The 18,493-nt window shown below is 45.7% G+C and overlaps 1 protein-coding gene across 1 annotated transcript in view; it reads right to left on the bottom strand.

Annotated features, from left to right (window-relative positions):
* The window catches only part of CASQ2 (calsequestrin 2), a 62,693-nt gene extending 46,045 nt beyond the window's left edge, over window positions 1-16,648 (bottom strand). The window contains exon 1 of the mRNA XM_032881357.1: window positions 16,220-16,648. Coding sequence (XP_032737248.1) covers window positions 16,220-16,453 — 234 coding nt within the window. The 5' untranslated portion in view covers window positions 16,454-16,648. The remainder of the gene's footprint in view (window positions 1-16,219) is intronic.
* Window positions 16,649-18,493: the final 1,845 nt, after the last annotated feature.

Genomic DNA, 18,493 nt, shown 5'->3' with positions numbered 1-18,493 from the left:
ATAAGATTCTGGACCTTGTGCCAATTCAAAAGAACCAAAGCCTAATGTATTGGAATGGAAAGAAAGCAAAAACTATTCATCCAGGACCTGCTATGATCGAAGTATGTGCTCAACGAAAGGGTGTAAGATACAGAGTGTGAAGAACTCTGTGATTTCATTAAGAAGGAAGCTAATGAAAAATTAACTGGTAGATACAAAAAGACAAAAGGTAGAAAACAAGGGTTATGGAGAATTAGAGAGAGAGAGAGAGAGCTCATGGGCAGGGAAGTCAAATCACACAGAGCCTAGTGGGCTGTGATAAGCAGTGTGGATTTACCTTCCATGCAATCAGAATGAAATCTAAAATCCCTAACACGGCCAACATGGCCCTTCATGGTTTGGCCTGCCTGCTTCTCCAACCTCATTTGGGGCCACTCCACCTCTTACTTAATACACTCTTCCTCAGTTCTTCAAACTGTCAAGATCTTTTCTACCCTGGGAGGCCTTTGCATGGGGTGTCTGTTCAGCAGTGCTCCCAAGCCCTAGGCTGGGCACCAGCTGCAGTTGCCTGCAGGGAATGCCTTGTTCTACCCACAGAAAGGCACTGAAGGTGCTCTGCTCCCACGTATGTTGTTCCCTCTTTCTAGAAGTCTCTTTCTTCCATTTGTCACCAACTCCAACTATCTTGGAAGTCTACACATAAACGTCAGCTCCTCAAAAGACATGCCCTGACCCCTTGTCTGAATCAGGTGCCCTTTGTATTCTTGTCTGAGGCACACTATAGTTTTCCTTTGCACCTCTTTCTCAATTCATAAAGGACGCCTTGGCTTATATAATCACTTAGCTATACTTACTTATTTGATAGCTGTAAACAAAGTGTCCTTGTCTGTTTTTCTCCCCCTGCTCTCCCTTTGAGTAACTGACCAGAATGGATCTCAAAAATATTAATTCCTTGCCTTCAGTACAATCTCATTTGAATTGTAGAATCTAAAAACAAACAAAATAAAAAACAAAACTGAATTCGTAGATACAGAGAACAGATGAGTGGTTGCCAAAGGTGGTGGGGGCTGGGTGAAATGAATGAAGGGGGTCAAAAGGTGCAAACTTCCAGCTATAAGAAAAGTAAGTTCTGGGCATGTAATATACAGCATAATAGGCATAGTTAATAATACTGTATTGTATGTCTCAAAGTTGCTAAGAGGATAGATCTTAAATGTTCTCATCACAAAATAATTAGTAACTATGTATGGTGATGGATGTGTTAGGTAAAGTTACTGTGGTGGACCATTTCACAATATACATAGGTATCAAATCATGTTGTACACTTAAAACTAATACAATGTATGTCAGTTACGTCACAATGAAAATTGTTTCATTGAAGTGGGCCTGGGTGGCTCAGTCACTTAAGCCTCTGATTCTTCATTTTGGCTCAAGTCATGATCCAAGGGTTGTGAGGTAGAGGCCCAAGCTGGGCACAGAGCCTGCTTAATATTCTCTCTTTCTCTCTGCCCCTCCTCTGCCTTTCTCCCTCCTTTATTTTAAAAAATATATATATATAATAAATTTGTTTCATTGAATATTTTCATAAAATAAAAATAAGATTTTAAAGTCATCTGATGACATTAACTGATAGAAATGTTATATTACTAAATTCACCTGTAAAATGAAGAAGTGATGAACACTGCCATATTTTTGTCCTGTCATTTAAATTTAAATTCCTGTCATTTAAATCCCAAATTCATAGGATGAACATCCAACTCCTGATTGCCAAGAAAATCTACTTTTATAGATCCAAAAACCTGTCCTGAAAAGAATTATTACTCTCTTTTGTTTCTGTACACTGAATATATTATGATCTGCGATCTGCATGGTATATGAAGTAGTCTATAAATTGTAATTTTAAGGGACTATGTGCCTCTGGTAGGAACCATCTTTACAGCATGGTGTGAAAATTTTTAAATTAAGCAATTTCATATAGAAATTGAGATTTCCAACTTTCCTTGAAAAATCGGAAGAACTGGAACCACATTGCTACCTTGCAGTAAACTAAAAACACAATTAGTTTCTCAAGGAAATGAATGAATGCAAGAAGATACTACTTGGGAGAGGAGAGGCCCCCTAGACCTTGAATGGCGAGCAGCACATGGGTAAGCAGAGACCAGCAGCAAAGGCATCTCAGGAGGACAAGATGGCAGAAGCAGAGGTTTGGAGATGCAGATGTACAGGAGGGTATGGAACAGAGAGGTTATCTGAGGGTGCTGAATGGAGTGGTGTATTTAAGGCATACAAGAAAAAGAGGGTAGGGGTGCCTGGGTGGCTCAGTGGGTTAAAGCCTCTGCCTTCGGCTTAGGTCGTGATCCCAAGGTCCTGGGATCAAGTCCCATATTGAGCCTTCTGCTCAGCAGAGAGCCTGCTTCTCCTTCTCTCTCTGCCTGCCTCTCTGTCTACTTGTGCTCTCTGTCTGTCAAATAAATAAATAAATAAATAAAATCTTTAAAAAAAGAAAAAGAAAAAGAGGGTAAAGGATTTGAATATGAGGATGAAGGGTTCTGAACTGGGGGTATCTGGGTAGGAGAACAATACAGCTAACCGGAGTTGGAGGAGGGTCTATTCTGACCAACAGAAAGGAGAGTGCAAAGGAAGGGTGACCAGCTGAGAGGCTGATGCGTTGTCTGGGAGTGCACAGGTCTCAGACTGAGGCGGTGGCAGGGGATGGAGGTAATGTAGGAAATGATGTTCCAAGTGTAGAATCAGTCCAACTAGAGCTCTTCCATGGCTTTGGAGAGAGAAGGGAGGGAGACCTCACAAAAAGAGGAGGCGAGATGGTTCCAGGGTCCCCAGCCAGGGAACAAACGGAAGAACGAAACACTGACATCAGCTGGGGCATGCCAGACCCGGAGGCGAAGTTCTCCGTTTCGATTTAGATGCCGTGGCGTTCATGGCAATCCAAGTCCTGCCAAGAGCTGGAGGTTTCAAACTGGCGCTCGGGGGAGGGGTCCCAAAGAGGGAGGTAGGGGGAGAAGTGGGGGCGGAAGGGCAGGTAGCATCTTCAGGGAGGCCAGGGTGTGAGAAAACCACAGGGTGGGAGACTGGCCCGTCTCACAGGAGGCAGGAGCAGAAAGAGGAGCGTGCCCTGGAGGCATGGAGGCCTGGGGGAGGAATCAGAAGACAGGGAACGCAGTGTGGGGACTCCAAAGTCACAGCAGGGGAGAAGGCGCAGGTGGCCGGATGAAATATTGCAGGGAGTCATGGACAGTGGGACCACCACTAGGTCTCTCCTTTCAGGACTGGTAAGTCACTGGTGACCTTTCAGAGAGGAGCTGGGCCAGAAGCCAAAGCACTGGGAGTTAAGCATTTGAGTGGGTGGCAAGGACATGTTAGAGCAGGTGTGGATCCCTGGTTCAAGAAGTTTGCCCATGAAAGGCAGGAAAGAGTCATCCAGCCGCACCAGGGGGCACATTCCGAGGGCCGTGTGACTGCTCCCCGGGCCTTGGGACAGCAAATGCAGACCATCAAGGACCCTGTGTTTGACCCTCCAAGTGCAGTCCCTTCATGGCACCCCTTACCTCCCAGGATGGACTGAAGAAAGCTACATTGGTGCCACATCTCATGGTCAGAGGGAAGGTGGGGAAGGCATGGGGAGGTTCCGTTAAAGGGAACTGAGAGTTGGGGTTGGGGGGTACTTTCTGCAGGATCAAGAATCTGAAGAAAATGGAGTACTGAGGAGCCAGGGGAAAAAATGTCACAGATCTTTGCTCAAAGTGAACGTCCCTGAGGCTGGTCCTTAAAAATATCCCGGCCACAATGCTGCTCTTTCCTTGTAAGCCAAAAAGCACCCTGTTTTCACCCATTATCCCTCATACCATCTGGCAACGTGTCAAGCCATTCAGCAACTGTGTGTCCTGCCTTGAAACTGGAGAGCTGACGTTTATCCCCAGTAATCTCCCGGCACTTTCTGCCACCTGCAGATGGGGCCCAGGCTATGTATAGCTGGGCGTTGGCACGTGATGGCTCCATGCAGGAGGCAGGCGAGGGAGTGGAACAGCTATTTTATGAGATAGAAGTAAATATTGGGACTTCTTGAGGCTGGAATGGGTGGCCTCCGAGAGAGCTTTAGGGCAAGAGGGAAGCTGTTGCTGGTTTCTACTGGTGTTCTTAGGCTCTGTCTTTTGTCAATGCCAGGGATGAGACCCAAGAACCAGAGCTGTGTGTTCTTTCCACCATGCTGAGAAGCAGTGTAACAGTAAGAAAAAGAGCACCCATTGGGTGTTTTCTATGTGCTAGATACTGCTCCAGTCCCTTACACAGATTATCTTATTGGATCTTCCCAAAATCCACAGAAAGCAGAAGTTTGTAGTTGAGGAAATGGAGGTGTAGAAAGGTCAACCAACTTGCCCAAGGCCACACAGCACTTAATTACCATAGCTGGGTTCCAACCTGACACTGTGGCTCCATTTTCAGAGATGATTTATTCATTTGACAGAGAAACAGTGCGCACAAGCAGCAGGAGCAGCAGAGGGAGAGGGAGAAGCAGGCTTCCTGCTGAGCAAGGAGTCCAACATGGGGCTTGATCCCAGGACCCTGGGACCATGACCCTAGCTGAAGGCAGATGCCCAACCAACTGAGCCCCCCAGGTGCCCCCAAAGCGTGTGCTTCTTTGTGGGGCAATATTGAGGGCTGCTGTTTATGTGTCCTGTTCACCTTTTCCTGTGAATACAGGAGATACTCTCATTTCCTTCATAAATAAATAGGGAACGTGTGGTCAGATCGTTTGGGGTCCTGAGCCAAAGTGGCCGTGCATGTGGGTGTGAAGTAGAGGCAGGTGAGCGTGTGAGGGAGTACCTGGTGGCTGGCCTGGTCTGCCTCCTGCCCAGCACACAGCAGATGGTGAGGAGCGGCCTGCCTGGCGTGGGGCAGTGGGCAGCAGGCGGACACTCCTGGAACAGGCTCTGCGGGCACTCAGAAGCGGCTTTGGCTGGCGGGGCCCAGCACACTGCAAGATGGCGCACTGGCCATCTTCCCACATGGCTGTCCAAACAGAAACGGCTTATCTGGATAAAACTGCATCCAGTTGCTAGAAGAGGGAGCCTCCGAGGCTCTTGGGTACAGACTCAGTGCTTTGGAGGGCTGGCTTTCTTGGTGGAAGAAGTCACCTTAGATGCTAAGGCCGAGCTGTTAATGATATGAAAATCCTCCAGACCAACCAGAGGTGTCCAAACTATAAAAAAAGGGGGCTGCTGTTTTGAAAGAAAAACCATGTGATTGTGAAACATCTTATCCCTGAATTTTTCATCTTACTGCTTCATCTTATGATAGTTTTTTAAAAATATTTTATTTATATATTTGACAGACAGAGATCACAAGTAGGCAGAGGCAGAGGCAGGCAGAGAGAGAGGAAGGGAAGCAGGCTCCCCGATGAACAGAGAGCCCGATGCAGGGCTCAATCCCAGGACCCCGGGATCATGACCTGAGCCAAAGGCAGAGGCTTTAACCCACTGAGCCACCCCAGCGCCCCTTACGATAGTTTTATAGTGGTGACTTTCATGGTATCTCATGTCTCCACTTAAAAAATGTATAACATTGGTAGAAGGTCTACCTAAGGGATATCATGGCCAGACATCCTGTTTGGAATCAAGTATTGGACTGAGAAAAGAAAGTTCCAATGGTCTAAAAACTTCTGAGTCAACAGTGTGTTTTTCATCTTGTAAAATCTCTATTAATTCTCTAAGTGGAAGGAGAACTGATCTCCTTCCATCAATTCAAGCCATGATCTTCTAATAGCACTTCTCTCTTTCACCATCTGCCCCTGGGAAGTGCACAGTATACTCTCATCAAATGTTTGGGAGGCACTTGGGCTCTAAGGAGATCTGCAATTTCAGAGCGGGCATGGGTATACATTGTCTGAGAGAGCACTGGTTCTAGGGGAGGATTCGTTCCCACAGCCAAACCAAAATAAGCCTGACCTCATCTGATTTTACAGAGGGCAGCAGGTGCAAGTTTGGAGGATGCCATTTTTGGGCAGTGAACAGTTGGAAGAAATACCTGAATCCTGTGTGCGTTGCTATTCTCTGCCCATAGTTCCCACATCATTCCATCTGTAGATTTACTTGACTCCCGCAACTTCATTTTGCCTTCCTCTCTTGGGGTTTAGAAATGCAATCATAGGGACATTTGCCAGTGCTAAATAGGTCTGAAGGCAGGGTCAGCCTTGCAGAGCCTAGAGGTTTCTGCCCATGCTGGATATATACTTGGGACTGAGTGTCCTGTGGTTTAAAAAAAAAAAAATCAGTTTTACCCATTTTTCAGTGGGATTAAGCAAGGATGACAAAAACGTTCCTGGATATGACAGAGTCAATCTAATTTTATACTTTTCCACTCAATGCTTCTTTTAATTAATTTAACTTTAAAAGAGAGATCAAGGAGAAATATATTTTCTGTATATGCAATAGATTTACCATTGCTTGCCTTTCCTTCCCTCTTCCATCCACCCATCCATCCAGTGTTTGCTGGATTTTTATTAAATCCCAAGTAGGCGTGAAGCATTAGCCCATTTGCTCACACTGTTCATTTCAGTTCAACCTAGTCCAACTGTACAATTAAATGTTGCTCAAGTGTGGGTGAAAATCCAGAATACAAACTAAAGACACTTGTTCCTGTCTAAGCTGGCACTGCTTATAAACACAAAGCAATCCCTCTCAGCTGTTCCTTGGTGTCATGGAAGGAACATGTCATTTGGAACCAAACAGATATGAGTTCAAATCCCGATCTACCATTTTATAGCTTTGTGACTTTGGGCAATTTCTCCTCTTAACTTTCGGGATAATTTCTTTGCATGCATTGTGGAAAAAATGCTGTAAGAATTAAGTAAAATAATATACATAAAGCACCCATATTGGGTACGGTTTATGGTAACTTCATAGTAAGTGCTATCTCCCTTCTCTTTCTTCTCTTCTGTTCATTTAACATTCACTCAACAAATACCACTGAGTGCCCACCATGAGCCAGACACTGATGTAGGTGCTGACATATGGCAATGGAGGGAATATTTTGCTCTTGCCTGTGTGGATTTTACATTCTGTGAGGGTGTCAAATAGTGGGCAATGTGTCAGCCTAGTGCTATGGAGAAAGAGTAGGGAAGAGAGGTTAAAAGGAGTGCTCAGAGACTGAGCTATGTAGGAGGTCAGGGAAATAACTTCTTTTATAAAGTGCCTTTTAAAGCAAAGAACTAAAGGAAGTGAGTTCTTAGCATTAATAAAAGAACATCTCTTTAGCTATAGGGAGCCACATCATCTGTATTTTTTTAAGACTTTTAAAAAGATTTATTTATTTATTTGAGGGGGGGACAGAGAGAGAGGGAGAGAGAGAATCTTCAAACAGACTCCCCTCTGAGCTTGGAGCCCGACCCAGGGCCTGATCCCAGGACCCTGAGATCACGACCAGAGCTGAAACCAAGAGGCAGCTGCTTAACTGACCCTGCCTGAGTCTCCCAGGCACCCCTCCCCCGCATCTTGTAAGGAAGCAGGTATAAACATGTGATGGATAAAGGAATGAATATTTCTCTTTGGGTGATCACAGGGCCATTTCACATTATAGAACACTTACTAGATTGCTCTTAGCAGATTTCCCATAGTTTCCTGTCAAACACTTTAACACCCATACATACAAACCCGTTAGTATCCCATATTCTCCAGGGTTCTCCGATTTGCCATTTCTTTGTGGAAAGGACAATGTGACATGGCAACCAAATAGATGATTTTTTTCTTTTCTGAAGGTACATCCTGTACCCTGTCCAAAGCTTACCCTCTGATCTGGCTTCAGAAAAACCCATAATTCCACTGGAAACCTCTCAAGTAGGGTAAGACTCCCATGGCCCAAATATCCCCTTTTAAGGAGGTCCAAAATGTTAGTCCCTGGCTCTGAGAGGGGACGGTGGCGAATACTGGGGCTTGAGTCCTAGGACAGACCTGAACCCCTACAACCCTAGAACCAAATTATGGCATCAGTTCAAACCAGAGGTATGTCAAAAGACCAAAGATCAACCAGTTGGAACACGATTCTGGTCATCTGGAAAATTTCTCTAGCCCAAGAGACCACTGCTGTGCTTGGTAAACTTTAACCCACCTAGGAATCACTTGGAGAATCCCATTTAAATGTAACAAGCATCCAGGTGATGCTTTGCTTGCTGCTCTGGGGTCTGCATTTTGAGCATCAATTCTCAAGTGTCTACAAGCTTGGCTGCACATGAGAATTACCCACAGAGCTTTTAAAAACTGATATTTTAAAAACATCTCTTATCCCATCACCAATTTAATCAGTATCTGGAGGGAGGAGACCCAAGCACCAGTATTTTTTAAAAAGATTTATTTGAGAGAGAGAGGGAGAGAGAGGAAGAGTACACATGCAGGTGGTAAGGGGTGGGGGGAGGCCGAGGAAATGGCAGAAAGAGAATCTCAAGCAGACCCCCCTCTGAGCAGAGAGTATGATGCAGGGCTCTATCTCAACCCCGAGAACATGACCCTGAGAGCGTGACCTGAGCCAAAACCCAGAGTTGGATGCTCAACCAGCTGAATCACGCAGGCACCCCAAGGCACTGGTATTGTTAAAAATTCTTTGGTGATTCCAATATGCAACCAAGGTTGAGAACTATTGCAGTTAGCCTAGAACATGGTCTAAATTTCAAGCAACAGGTGAAGAGAATTAGCATTTGGTAAGCACTGGGTATATTTCAGGCACTCCTTTAGTCATTCTACATAGATTAATCTCCTAGTATCAGCGTAATAGTAATCAACATAACAAGATAATATCTGATTCTTGTATAGCTTCTTACAATTTATTTAAAATATTTTATTTATTTATTTGAGAGAGAGAGAGAGAGAGTGAGAGAGAGCATGAGCGAGGAGAAGGTCAGAGGGAGAAGCAGACTCCCCGTGGAGCTGGGAGCCTGATGTGGGACTCGATCCCGGGACTCCAGGATCATGACCTGAGCAAAAGGCAGTCGCTTAACCAACTGAGCCACCCAGGCTCCCGCTTCTTACAATTTTATAAGAAATTTTTATTCACATGCATTCCATGTAAGTCTTTTAACTCAGTGGCTGAAACCACATGATTGGTTTAATAGATGAGCGAAATGAGGTTCCTATTCGTGACTTGCTCTGGATCAAAAAGCAAGTGTGAGAGAATTTCAGGCACACTGAGCTCCAGTTGTCTGCTTTTTCTGAGCATGGCTCCCTCATCTGAGGTTGGATATAAGAGGCCGGCCATGCTCAGAAAGAGCACGAGAGTCATGTCAATGACATTGGGCATACTGCAGGGTCTAAAATCTTGTGTCACTCACTCCCCGCCGGAGAGATTTCACTGATATGCAAACTGATTAGGAGACTAAGTGCTGAATAGAGAAGGGAGCTCAGTCTGTTAGGGACTTTGGTAGACTGGGAGCAGCAGTATCAAGAGACTTCCTTAAGTAGCAATAGAACCCAGAGCCCTACACTGACCAGGATTCTGATTCTTGATTCTGCTACAGATGCTGGAACCAGCCTCCCCCACCCCCCACAGGGCATAATGAATAATCTGTGCCAGAATCACCATCAAAAATTATTGGAAAATAATCTCCTTACCGGCACTGGAAAATTGGTCATAACAACAAGCTGTCTTCCTACTGGTAGACAGGGCATTTCCAAACATCTTATGCGGCGATGTGCATTCAGTATCTAAGAGGGCCTGGGAGAGAGCCACCAGGAAGGTTGTGTGTGGATGGCAGCAGCTTTTAGGTGGTGAGAGGAAGTGGGACCTCTTAAGCAGGAAGAACAGAAGGTCCCTGCATGGGGATGCTCAGGAGCAGCCTCTGACCTTGCATCCTAGCTAAGGGTCTGTTGAAAAATACCAGGAGACTTGGGTCGACTTGGCATGCAGCTAGCAGGATACAGTGGCTATTCCTGCAAGACCCCAGGCTGCCTGCCCATCTAAGATACCTCGCTCATCCTAAAACAACCGAAGCGGTCGTCAACTGCTCACAGTGAGGAAAGCACAGCTCGTTCATCTTCTGTTCACTGACTCACTCATTCATTCATTCATTCACGTATTCATGCTGACGTGACTCAGAGTCTGGTAAGGGCAGTGCATATTTGATGAACTGATAGTTCTGTTCAGGGATTCACATTACTTATTTTCAGGCTCTAAAACATTCTGTAACTTGCCTGAGTAGGTCTCCCATGGTTTCTCCTAATCCAATAAATGTGTATTGGTTACAGGTTGGCCTATTCCCTCGCTCCCCCAAAACACACATACACAGTTAATAGTGTCATCTTTGAACATGAGATGTGATATAGAATGCCCAGAGATCCTGAAACCAAGGTCCATGCACGTCTCCTTTCTCCTCTCCTTCTAGAGGTGCTGAGGTAGCAAGACATCGTTTCTATATGGGCACGAAGCTCTCTAGGAAAAAGTTTCGGTCCTTTTTCCTTTCTCCTTGTTCAGGCTGGAATGCTGTTTTCCTAGAAGTGGAGTGGTGTAGAGGAAAGGCAGTGGGCCTTGGACTTGGGGATAATATCCGTGTGAAGGCAGGTGGGGACAGGAAGAAGTAAACAGTTCCCATACCTGCTTGCGTGTTTGGAATGCCAATCCCAGGGAGCCAAGGAACTCCTAATGTGGAAGCCATATTGCTTATGCACAGCCCCCTCTGCCATCCTTCTGCCTCCTTCTGCCGTCCAGTACCCTGCGCCCCCAGATCATTCATCCAGCTGTGTTTTTGACTCACAAGCAGATTTTGGTCCTTGCCCATATCAATTTGATTCCATTTGCTTTTTTCCACTTCCTCTATTACCAAGTTTGCTTTGAATTCAGGTTGCCTTCCGGAGGTTTCCAATCCAGAGGGAGAACTTCCACCTATGTCTCCTTGGAGAGAAAGAGTAAGGTAGAAGGAGCTGGAAGGACACTGGAAGCATCCCTCAAAGACAGACGGCACCAGAACTGAGAATGTGGAAGAAGCCCAGTTCGTAAATGGTGTAGGCAAAGTGGCTGAGTATATCAAGCACAGACTCAGCCAAGTCGTGGAGATCAGAGGGAGAGCTGCACATGGGGCAGACATCAAGAATCCGTGAGCAAGGGCAAGTCCCCTCTGCCCTCTGGGGCTCAGCTGGCTGAGAGTAAGCAACATGGCACTGTGTTACCGGCCCTGAGCTCTCTGCAAGTGGCCTGGTGTCCTCAGTCTGTAAAGCGGCGGGGTTAGGGTGGGTGGCATCTAAAATGAAGACTGGAAAGGGGAGCACGGGCTGCAAGTTGACAATATTTGTTGAAGTACCTTCCGTGTGCCTGAACCACGCGCTTGCCAGACGAACTCATCGTCACACCACCACTCTCTCCACTTTACAAAACAAGGGGCCTGACCACAGACAGACTTCCTCCTTGGGAACTGGACTCGAATCTATCTGATTCGAAAGTCCATGTTTTAAAGCACACCACCTCTCAAGCATTCTAACCCAAGAGAGGTCGGTGACATTGGAGGACTTTCTCTGGCAACGTTTGTGGAACACATGATAGCAGCAATGGCTTGCATTGCAATTTCAAGGGGGAAGTCAAAGCAAGAAACAAAAGAGCAGGGAAGAATTGGAATCATTGGGCAGATCCTCCTCTTGGGTCTGAGTTCTATGATGCTAATAGAATCTGGTCTCTACAGCGTAACTCCGTTTACTGTCTTGGCTGAAACTGAAAGAAACAGTGTATAAAATTGCAACTAAATGGTGTTGACACCTCAACAGAAAACTGGGGGAAAGTCAGAAAATTAATTCATGGGAGAAAAAAATGTAAATGGCAGGTAATTTTATGTGAAAATTCCATTTAGCTAAAAAAAAAATCAAAGAATTTCTGATGAAACTGTACAATGAAAATCTAAACAAAGATTTTTAAAACTCTGAAAATTGTGTCAACATCCCAAAATAGGCCACTTATCTTAAAAATATGCATGGTCATACAATGGAATGCCAGGCCAGCATTAACATTACGTTTGCCAAGAATATAACACTCTATGATGACAGAGGAATGCTCACAATATACTGAAATGAAAAAAGCAGGAAACAAAATTGTATAAGTAATACAAAACAACTGAAAAATATATGTTTGCATATAGACAGAAAATATGGGAGAGAAATCTCTCAGTACGTGAACTGTTTCTTTCTGGGTGGCTATTATTTTTGTCTTTGTTTTTCTTTTCCATGTATTCTGACATTTCTAAGTGAGTATGTGCTCTTTGTGGATGAAATGCCCAATCAGGAATCGGGATTACCAGCTGGCTGAGTCCCATCACTACAAAGCCACAGCTCTGAAGTAAAGGGTTCAGAGCAATCTAGATGGTTCTCAAAGACAACGTTTCATCAGATGTGTCATTCATTCAGCAAGCCTCTACAGAACACCTCTACTGAACCATGTACCCCGCACCACTCCTGGTGCCTTCCAGAGCCAGACCATACCACCCCTGGTGCCTTCCAGACCCAGACCCAGCCAAACTGGACAGCAGTTTGAACTTGGTGCCTCCTGGTATCATTTTATTTGCACTTTTTCTGCCTAAGCATTTAGTGACCTTACATTCTTTCCCTACTCCCCTTCCCTTTATCAAACCTTATTCTCACTCAGAACTCAAATTTGGTCAGACGCAGGTACAAGTGATTGGCAATATTTTAAAGGACCTGCCCACAGGGCTTTAACCAAGTAGGAACAAAAACCCTACCCTAAAAGAATGAGGCCATCACGGTCAAATTCTAGGAAAATTTGGTGGGGAGATACTTGAGTGTTGTCAGAATCCTTCCTCATGCAGTTCCTTCCCCAGTCCTTGCTTCTTGCCTGGTAAATTCCACTCATTGTAACAAACCAGTTCTTCCTTGTCATGCCTTCCACTTCTCTCCAGAGAGTGGGGCTCTTGTTTGTGCTCTCAGAGAACCTTATAAGCCTCTCTATTATTACAATGAGCCCCTTGCACTGTAGCTTTTGTTTGCCCTTCTTCCATAATGGGCCATGAGGCACCCAAGTGTCTCCTTTTCCTGTATCCACAGTATCTCTCCCCCACCCAAACCCCAACCTGCAAGTGACAGAGGTATGTGTGACTGATCAGCATTTCAAGACCCCAAGTCGGGGAGTGCCTCCTCACCCTGCAGACAGGGCTGTTCCTGGGTCTTTTCATGGTCATCCCTTAGAGTGGCAGGCAAAATCCTTTCGAGGGTCAGGAGCTATGGTTAGCTCCTTTAGGTTTTTGTCAGAACGGGGCAGCCCTTACATGACAAGTTATGAGCTCCTAATCCCTAAAATTCTCTTAGGTGTTTCAGCTGGCGGTGGGGGGGGCGGGGAGGGGAGTGACAGCTCATCATTGTGGAATGAAATCGGTTTAATGGGTTGGAATCAATATTTTTTAATTGAAAAAGATTCAAAATGACAAGAACAGAACAGAATGAAATAGAAGAAAAAGAATTTTGTTAAAAATCCAAGTATTCCCCAAACAGTAATTGTCCCTTGAAATCTGTGTTTCCTGTGTGTGTATGCATGCATGTGTCCACAAGCACTAGGTCATAGTGAGTTACGAAAGAAATGTCGGAAGCCACCTCCCTGAACAAGTTGGAGGAAAGGAGCCCACTGTTCCTGCCCTGTCTGCCCCTGCCTGAGATCTCATTCCTGTGGACATTCGCTGGGAGCTGCCTCCTCTTCTCTTAGCCCCCAGCAGCCACAGCCCTGGAACTGGCAGAGGATTTCCCTTAATGCAGCTTGGGGGGGCCAGGGAATTAAAAGGACAAAATAACTGTTTTGATGAGGAGGGAAAGATAGAGGCTTACATCCCTTTCTTTCTACCCATAGTATTCCCAGAACCATTTTTGTCCTGGACTCTGAGAAAGAGTCTGCACTTGACAGGTACCCCAGCAAATCCCCTTCCCCTCTCCGGTCATCACTAAGAAAGCAGGGGCTCCTCCTTGGTTGGGACAGCTACGTGACTGGTATCCTGTTTTGGGATGGGGGGAGGTTGCTCTGTGCTTCTCAACCCTGTTGCTGATACAGCTGGCCTCTCCAGGCCCAGGCCCATGGGCGGAGCAACTCTATTTAAGGCAGACTAGAAAGGATCCTCAACAGGGTATCTAGCAGCTAACTAAACATCATCTTGTTTGGTTACAGCAGCAGTGCAATGCAGGGGCTAAGACCACCTTCACCTGCATTGATTGAATGACCCTGGGCAACTTACCCTCTCTGAGCCTCAGTGTCCCCTTCTGTAAAATGGGGATAAGAACTATGCCAATGTCATAGAAATACTGTAAGGATTCAACATGTTAACATATACAAAGTGCTTAGAACAGTCTCTGTACACAGTGAGCATCCAATAAATATTATTGTTATTTAATTATTTCTTACATAGGTATAATGATTGTTTTTCCCATATTTATAGATAAGAAAAAGAGACTCAGAGAAATCAAGTCCCTGCCCTATATCATGTGCCCAGGAAAAGCAAAGCCAAAATATAAATCTAGATCTCCTGACTCCATGTTCTATGTCCTTTTCCCCCTAATGATTCCCACCTCAGCTTCAGCAGCCTGTGGGACATCGCCTAAGTCCCATGGGTCTCTGCCAGGCACTCTTGGATCAAAGGTGTCTGAAGGGATGGTGAGCCCAGGGGAAAGTCCTTTCTCAGGTCTACGTGGCCCTAGGTCTTTGGGGGAGATACGTTCTTGAGGGAGTGTGTGTGTATGTGCGTCCAAGTGTATGTGTGTGTGTGTGTGCGCATGTGTTTTAATAAGCCAGGGAATCAGAAATGGGAGATCGTTACTCGTATTGGCATTCTTTCTGAGTTACAGGCTATCAGACAGTGACAAGCATGTGGGGTAGAATCCTTATGTCTTCAAAGAACTTCTTCAGAAAAGTGTCTCTTGATAACTGAGTAGGGCCATTTGAAACAGAGATGACGATGTGAGTATTTCAGGGGCTAAGCAGCAGCTATGCTGTATGTCCTGGTTTCTTCCAGCCTCTGATGTTCCCATATATAGTACAAAGATCTAAAAACTGTCCCTGCTTTCTCTTTGCTTGCAACCCACAGAGGGAACTGAATTTCCACTTCCAGCCCCCAGGATAAGCCTGAGGAAAAATATGGTGGTAGTTGTGATGTTTTGAAAATGCTTAGCTTTTTGTCAACCCAAGCTCTCTGTAATAATCACGCCACCATACAGAAGAGCTCTGAAAATGGGTGTTGTATGATCAAGAGACACTTAGGATTCTCAAGTACTTTTTAAATTATATTTTATGATATTTGAGATGATTTTCGTGGAATTTATTGGTATCTATTTGGAGGGATTCAAATCTACATGTGTTTGATATATGATAACTTTGTTAATCAAAATATTTGATTCAGTTGAGCTTTCTGATATGCTAGTTAATAAGCTGCTATAATTCTCAAATAGCTCTGTCCCCAGGTTTGTGCCTCGGCTGGGCATGGGGCTAAGAAGGGATCTTGGTGACTACTAGAATTCCTGGCATTCACAGGTGCTCCTGAAGTGTAAGCAACCTTACACTGTCCAGGAGGCGTTGTGGGAATCGGTCCTGGACCAATCACCAAGGATTAGAGAATGCACCCCCGTGCCAGGCTTACAAACTGGCCATGTAATACAGATAAAATAAGAACTGACTTCAGCATCTGCCCTGAACACACACCAATAACTTTCTGAAAAAAAAAAAAAATCCTGCTAATGAACGTGTAACTAGAGATCTCCGCATATGCACACTGTGCAATGTTGACTGGACCCAAACCCCAAGAGGCAAAGACCACTTTGTGATATTCCCCATCTGACCCATGTGGAGAAGCAAGGTCAAATGCCTCCTGTCTCTCCAGGATCATGGGGAAACTTCAGGGAACAGAGAGGGGGGAGTTAGCATACCAAATGGAACGCACAGATCATATCTGAATTGCATTTCAGCCAGGCTTTTCAATGATAGATTTAACATTGACTATTACCCTTGAAAAGTCAAGAGGACCATCAGGTGACAGAGTTTAAATCAGAACTATGTGTCATGCAACACATCTGCCTGCCCCCATTTTAGGAGCCGGGACCCACACTTTGCTCTTCCCACAGCCCAGCTTTGCAACAAGGATATCTTCAGATTCAAACCAGACTAAAATGCAGCTGGACTTCAGGACAGAGTCTCCACACTGGTGTTCCCACCTCCCAGCCGCTGGCCAGCCCGTGCTCCCTGGGACAATACGGTGAGCAGGTCCCCAGCTTACCTCGAGCACAATTTCTTTCAGTTGGAACTGTTTCTGTGCGACTTTGTCTGAGGACACTGCCTCATGGTAGTAGAGGCAGAGCACATCGTATTTCTTCAAAACCTGCTTGAAGTTCTTCTCCGTGAGACTGACCACGCGGTCCTTGCCGTCATACGTGGGGAAGTTGAGCCCCTCTTCTGCCCGGCAGGAGGACAGCAGGTAGACCCCCACGATGAACAGGTGCACTCTCTCCATCTGGGAGAAGTTTCTTTTCACTTTCCCAGGAAGCCTGAGTGCGGGAAAGTGGCCGGAAGACTCCAGAGGACTGGCTGAGAGAAGTGGGGAGCAGAGAAGTGGATTCGGTCCCTCCCCTCTGTCCCTCCTGGGCCCAAGGACCAACTCCCCACCTCCTGGGCTCCAACAAGCAGTACTCTTGGGCTCAGGACACACGCGTGCAGAGACTGAGGGCCAGGCTGAGCAGCCAAGCCCCAGATACCTCGCATAGCTCGGCCCAGCCCCTGCCTCATCAGGAACTCCATTTTTAGGATGCAGTTGTTTCAGGCTAAAAATAAATCATGCAATGAATAAAAAAGTTAGATATGCCTCTGTTGAGGGATTCGCTGATACAGTCTGTCAGAGGGGTAGGAAGGGAGGAGGCAGGAGGGAAAGAAGAGAACGTGTGCACCAGACATAAGGAGGCCAGCAAGGTCAAGGAAGAGAAAGAGACTCAAGAAGGAGGGAGAGACGATAAGAGGGGAGAAAGATGGGACAGTAGTGGGACAAGTCAATGAGGATGTTTGCACATACACAGGGCCACACAGACCTCGGATTTTTTCAACTACTATGGGGAGAGTATTCATCCTGTCCCCTCCTAGCAGGCTACTTGTCCCCTAACACTGCTCACACGGGAGCCAAGTGCAGCCCCGAGGTGAGCTTCACATTCTGCACCTGCCTTTCCCTGCCTCCCATCCTCTCTTCTTGGGAACTTGGCCCTGGCTGGCCGCTGTGCCATGCATGCTGACATGGCTCTGCCAGGCACTAGGCAAGCAATATAGGGACACCCAGCCTGCTAGCCCACCGGGGGCCACAGTTCCTCTTGATTTTGGCTTAGGCTGTGATGTCGGGGTTCGTGGGATTGAGCCCCGTGTCCAGCTCTGTGCTCAGCGGAGAGTCTGCTTGAGATTCTTTCTCCCTCTCCCTCTGCCCCTCCCCCTGCTCATGCACTCTCTCTAAAATAAATAAATAAAATATTAAAATCTATTTTAAAATATTTTAAATAAAATAAAAATTCAACGGTCTTCCTCAGAAACCATCTTAGATTTTTTTTGCTACCACCTCTGTCATATTTTTTTTTACCTTAACCCCTAATGTAACATTTTTGCCCCTTTCTTCTTCATTAAGGACAGATTTGTACACAAAGCCTAGAAGTGGGACAGAGAGTTCCAGTCCCCATCTGCCTTTTAATGATTGAATGCACTTTGGAGGGGGTCACTCGTTCTCTCTGGTTCTCAACGCCCCCCTTGTCAAATAACACTCTATTGCAAGGTTTGGAACATACAGATGGAAAAGCATTATTATAAAAATCAAGTGCACAAATATGGTAGCTATCATACCTAACTTTATTCTTGCTGGAGATGGTAGAACATGGGTTATTATAATACTTGTCAATTTCTAATAATAATGGTTTGTGAATCCTTTCTTATCCATTTTCTCCTTGAATCTAGCAGACAGTTGGGGCAGAAGTGATTAGTGTTCGTTTCACAGGTGAGCTAACTGAGATTCAGAGATCAGCAACTTGTCTGAGATTGCCTTATTAACTGCCAACATGAGGACTCAGGAATCTGGTGCTCCTCGCTGCCTTACCTCCAGTTCCGGGCAATACCCTGCAAATACCCCCTTTCTTAAGTGGCTCCTCAACCATCACTTCTGGTTAAACAACAGGCCAGGCATGTCTTTCCACTCTTTAGAGTGGTCAATGGCTCTTATAATTTGGACCAAATTTTTGTCTTTCTTGGGCTGGAAAACCAGCTTTGGGAAGAGTGAGGACTCTTCCATGCATAACATTTACAGAGGATTGAAGGAAAAGAGAAGTTTGTCATCCTAGTTGAGGGAGACCAGACCCCTCCACTGCATCTGGAGGGCCTTATGCTGAGAGGCAGGGTGACAAGGAGCTGTCAGTCAGGACACTTCATGCCCTGGAAGCCAGGACCTTGGAGAACCCCCATCACTGAAACCATGAAAGCTGTTAGTTCTTTCTAATGGTGAATTCTGTATGCTTTTAAAGATGGAGCCAAA

The sequence above is a fragment of the Lontra canadensis genome, unplaced genomic scaffold, assembly GCF_010015895.1.
Source record: "Lontra canadensis isolate GAN:19392208 unplaced genomic scaffold, GSC_riverotter_1.0 scaffold75, whole genome shotgun sequence".
In the NCBI taxonomy this organism is placed as follows: domain Eukaryota; kingdom Metazoa; phylum Chordata; class Mammalia; order Carnivora; family Mustelidae; genus Lontra; species Lontra canadensis.
The sequence above is the reverse complement of the archived record's forward strand: the minus strand, read 5'-3'. Positions and strand labels throughout refer to the sequence as shown.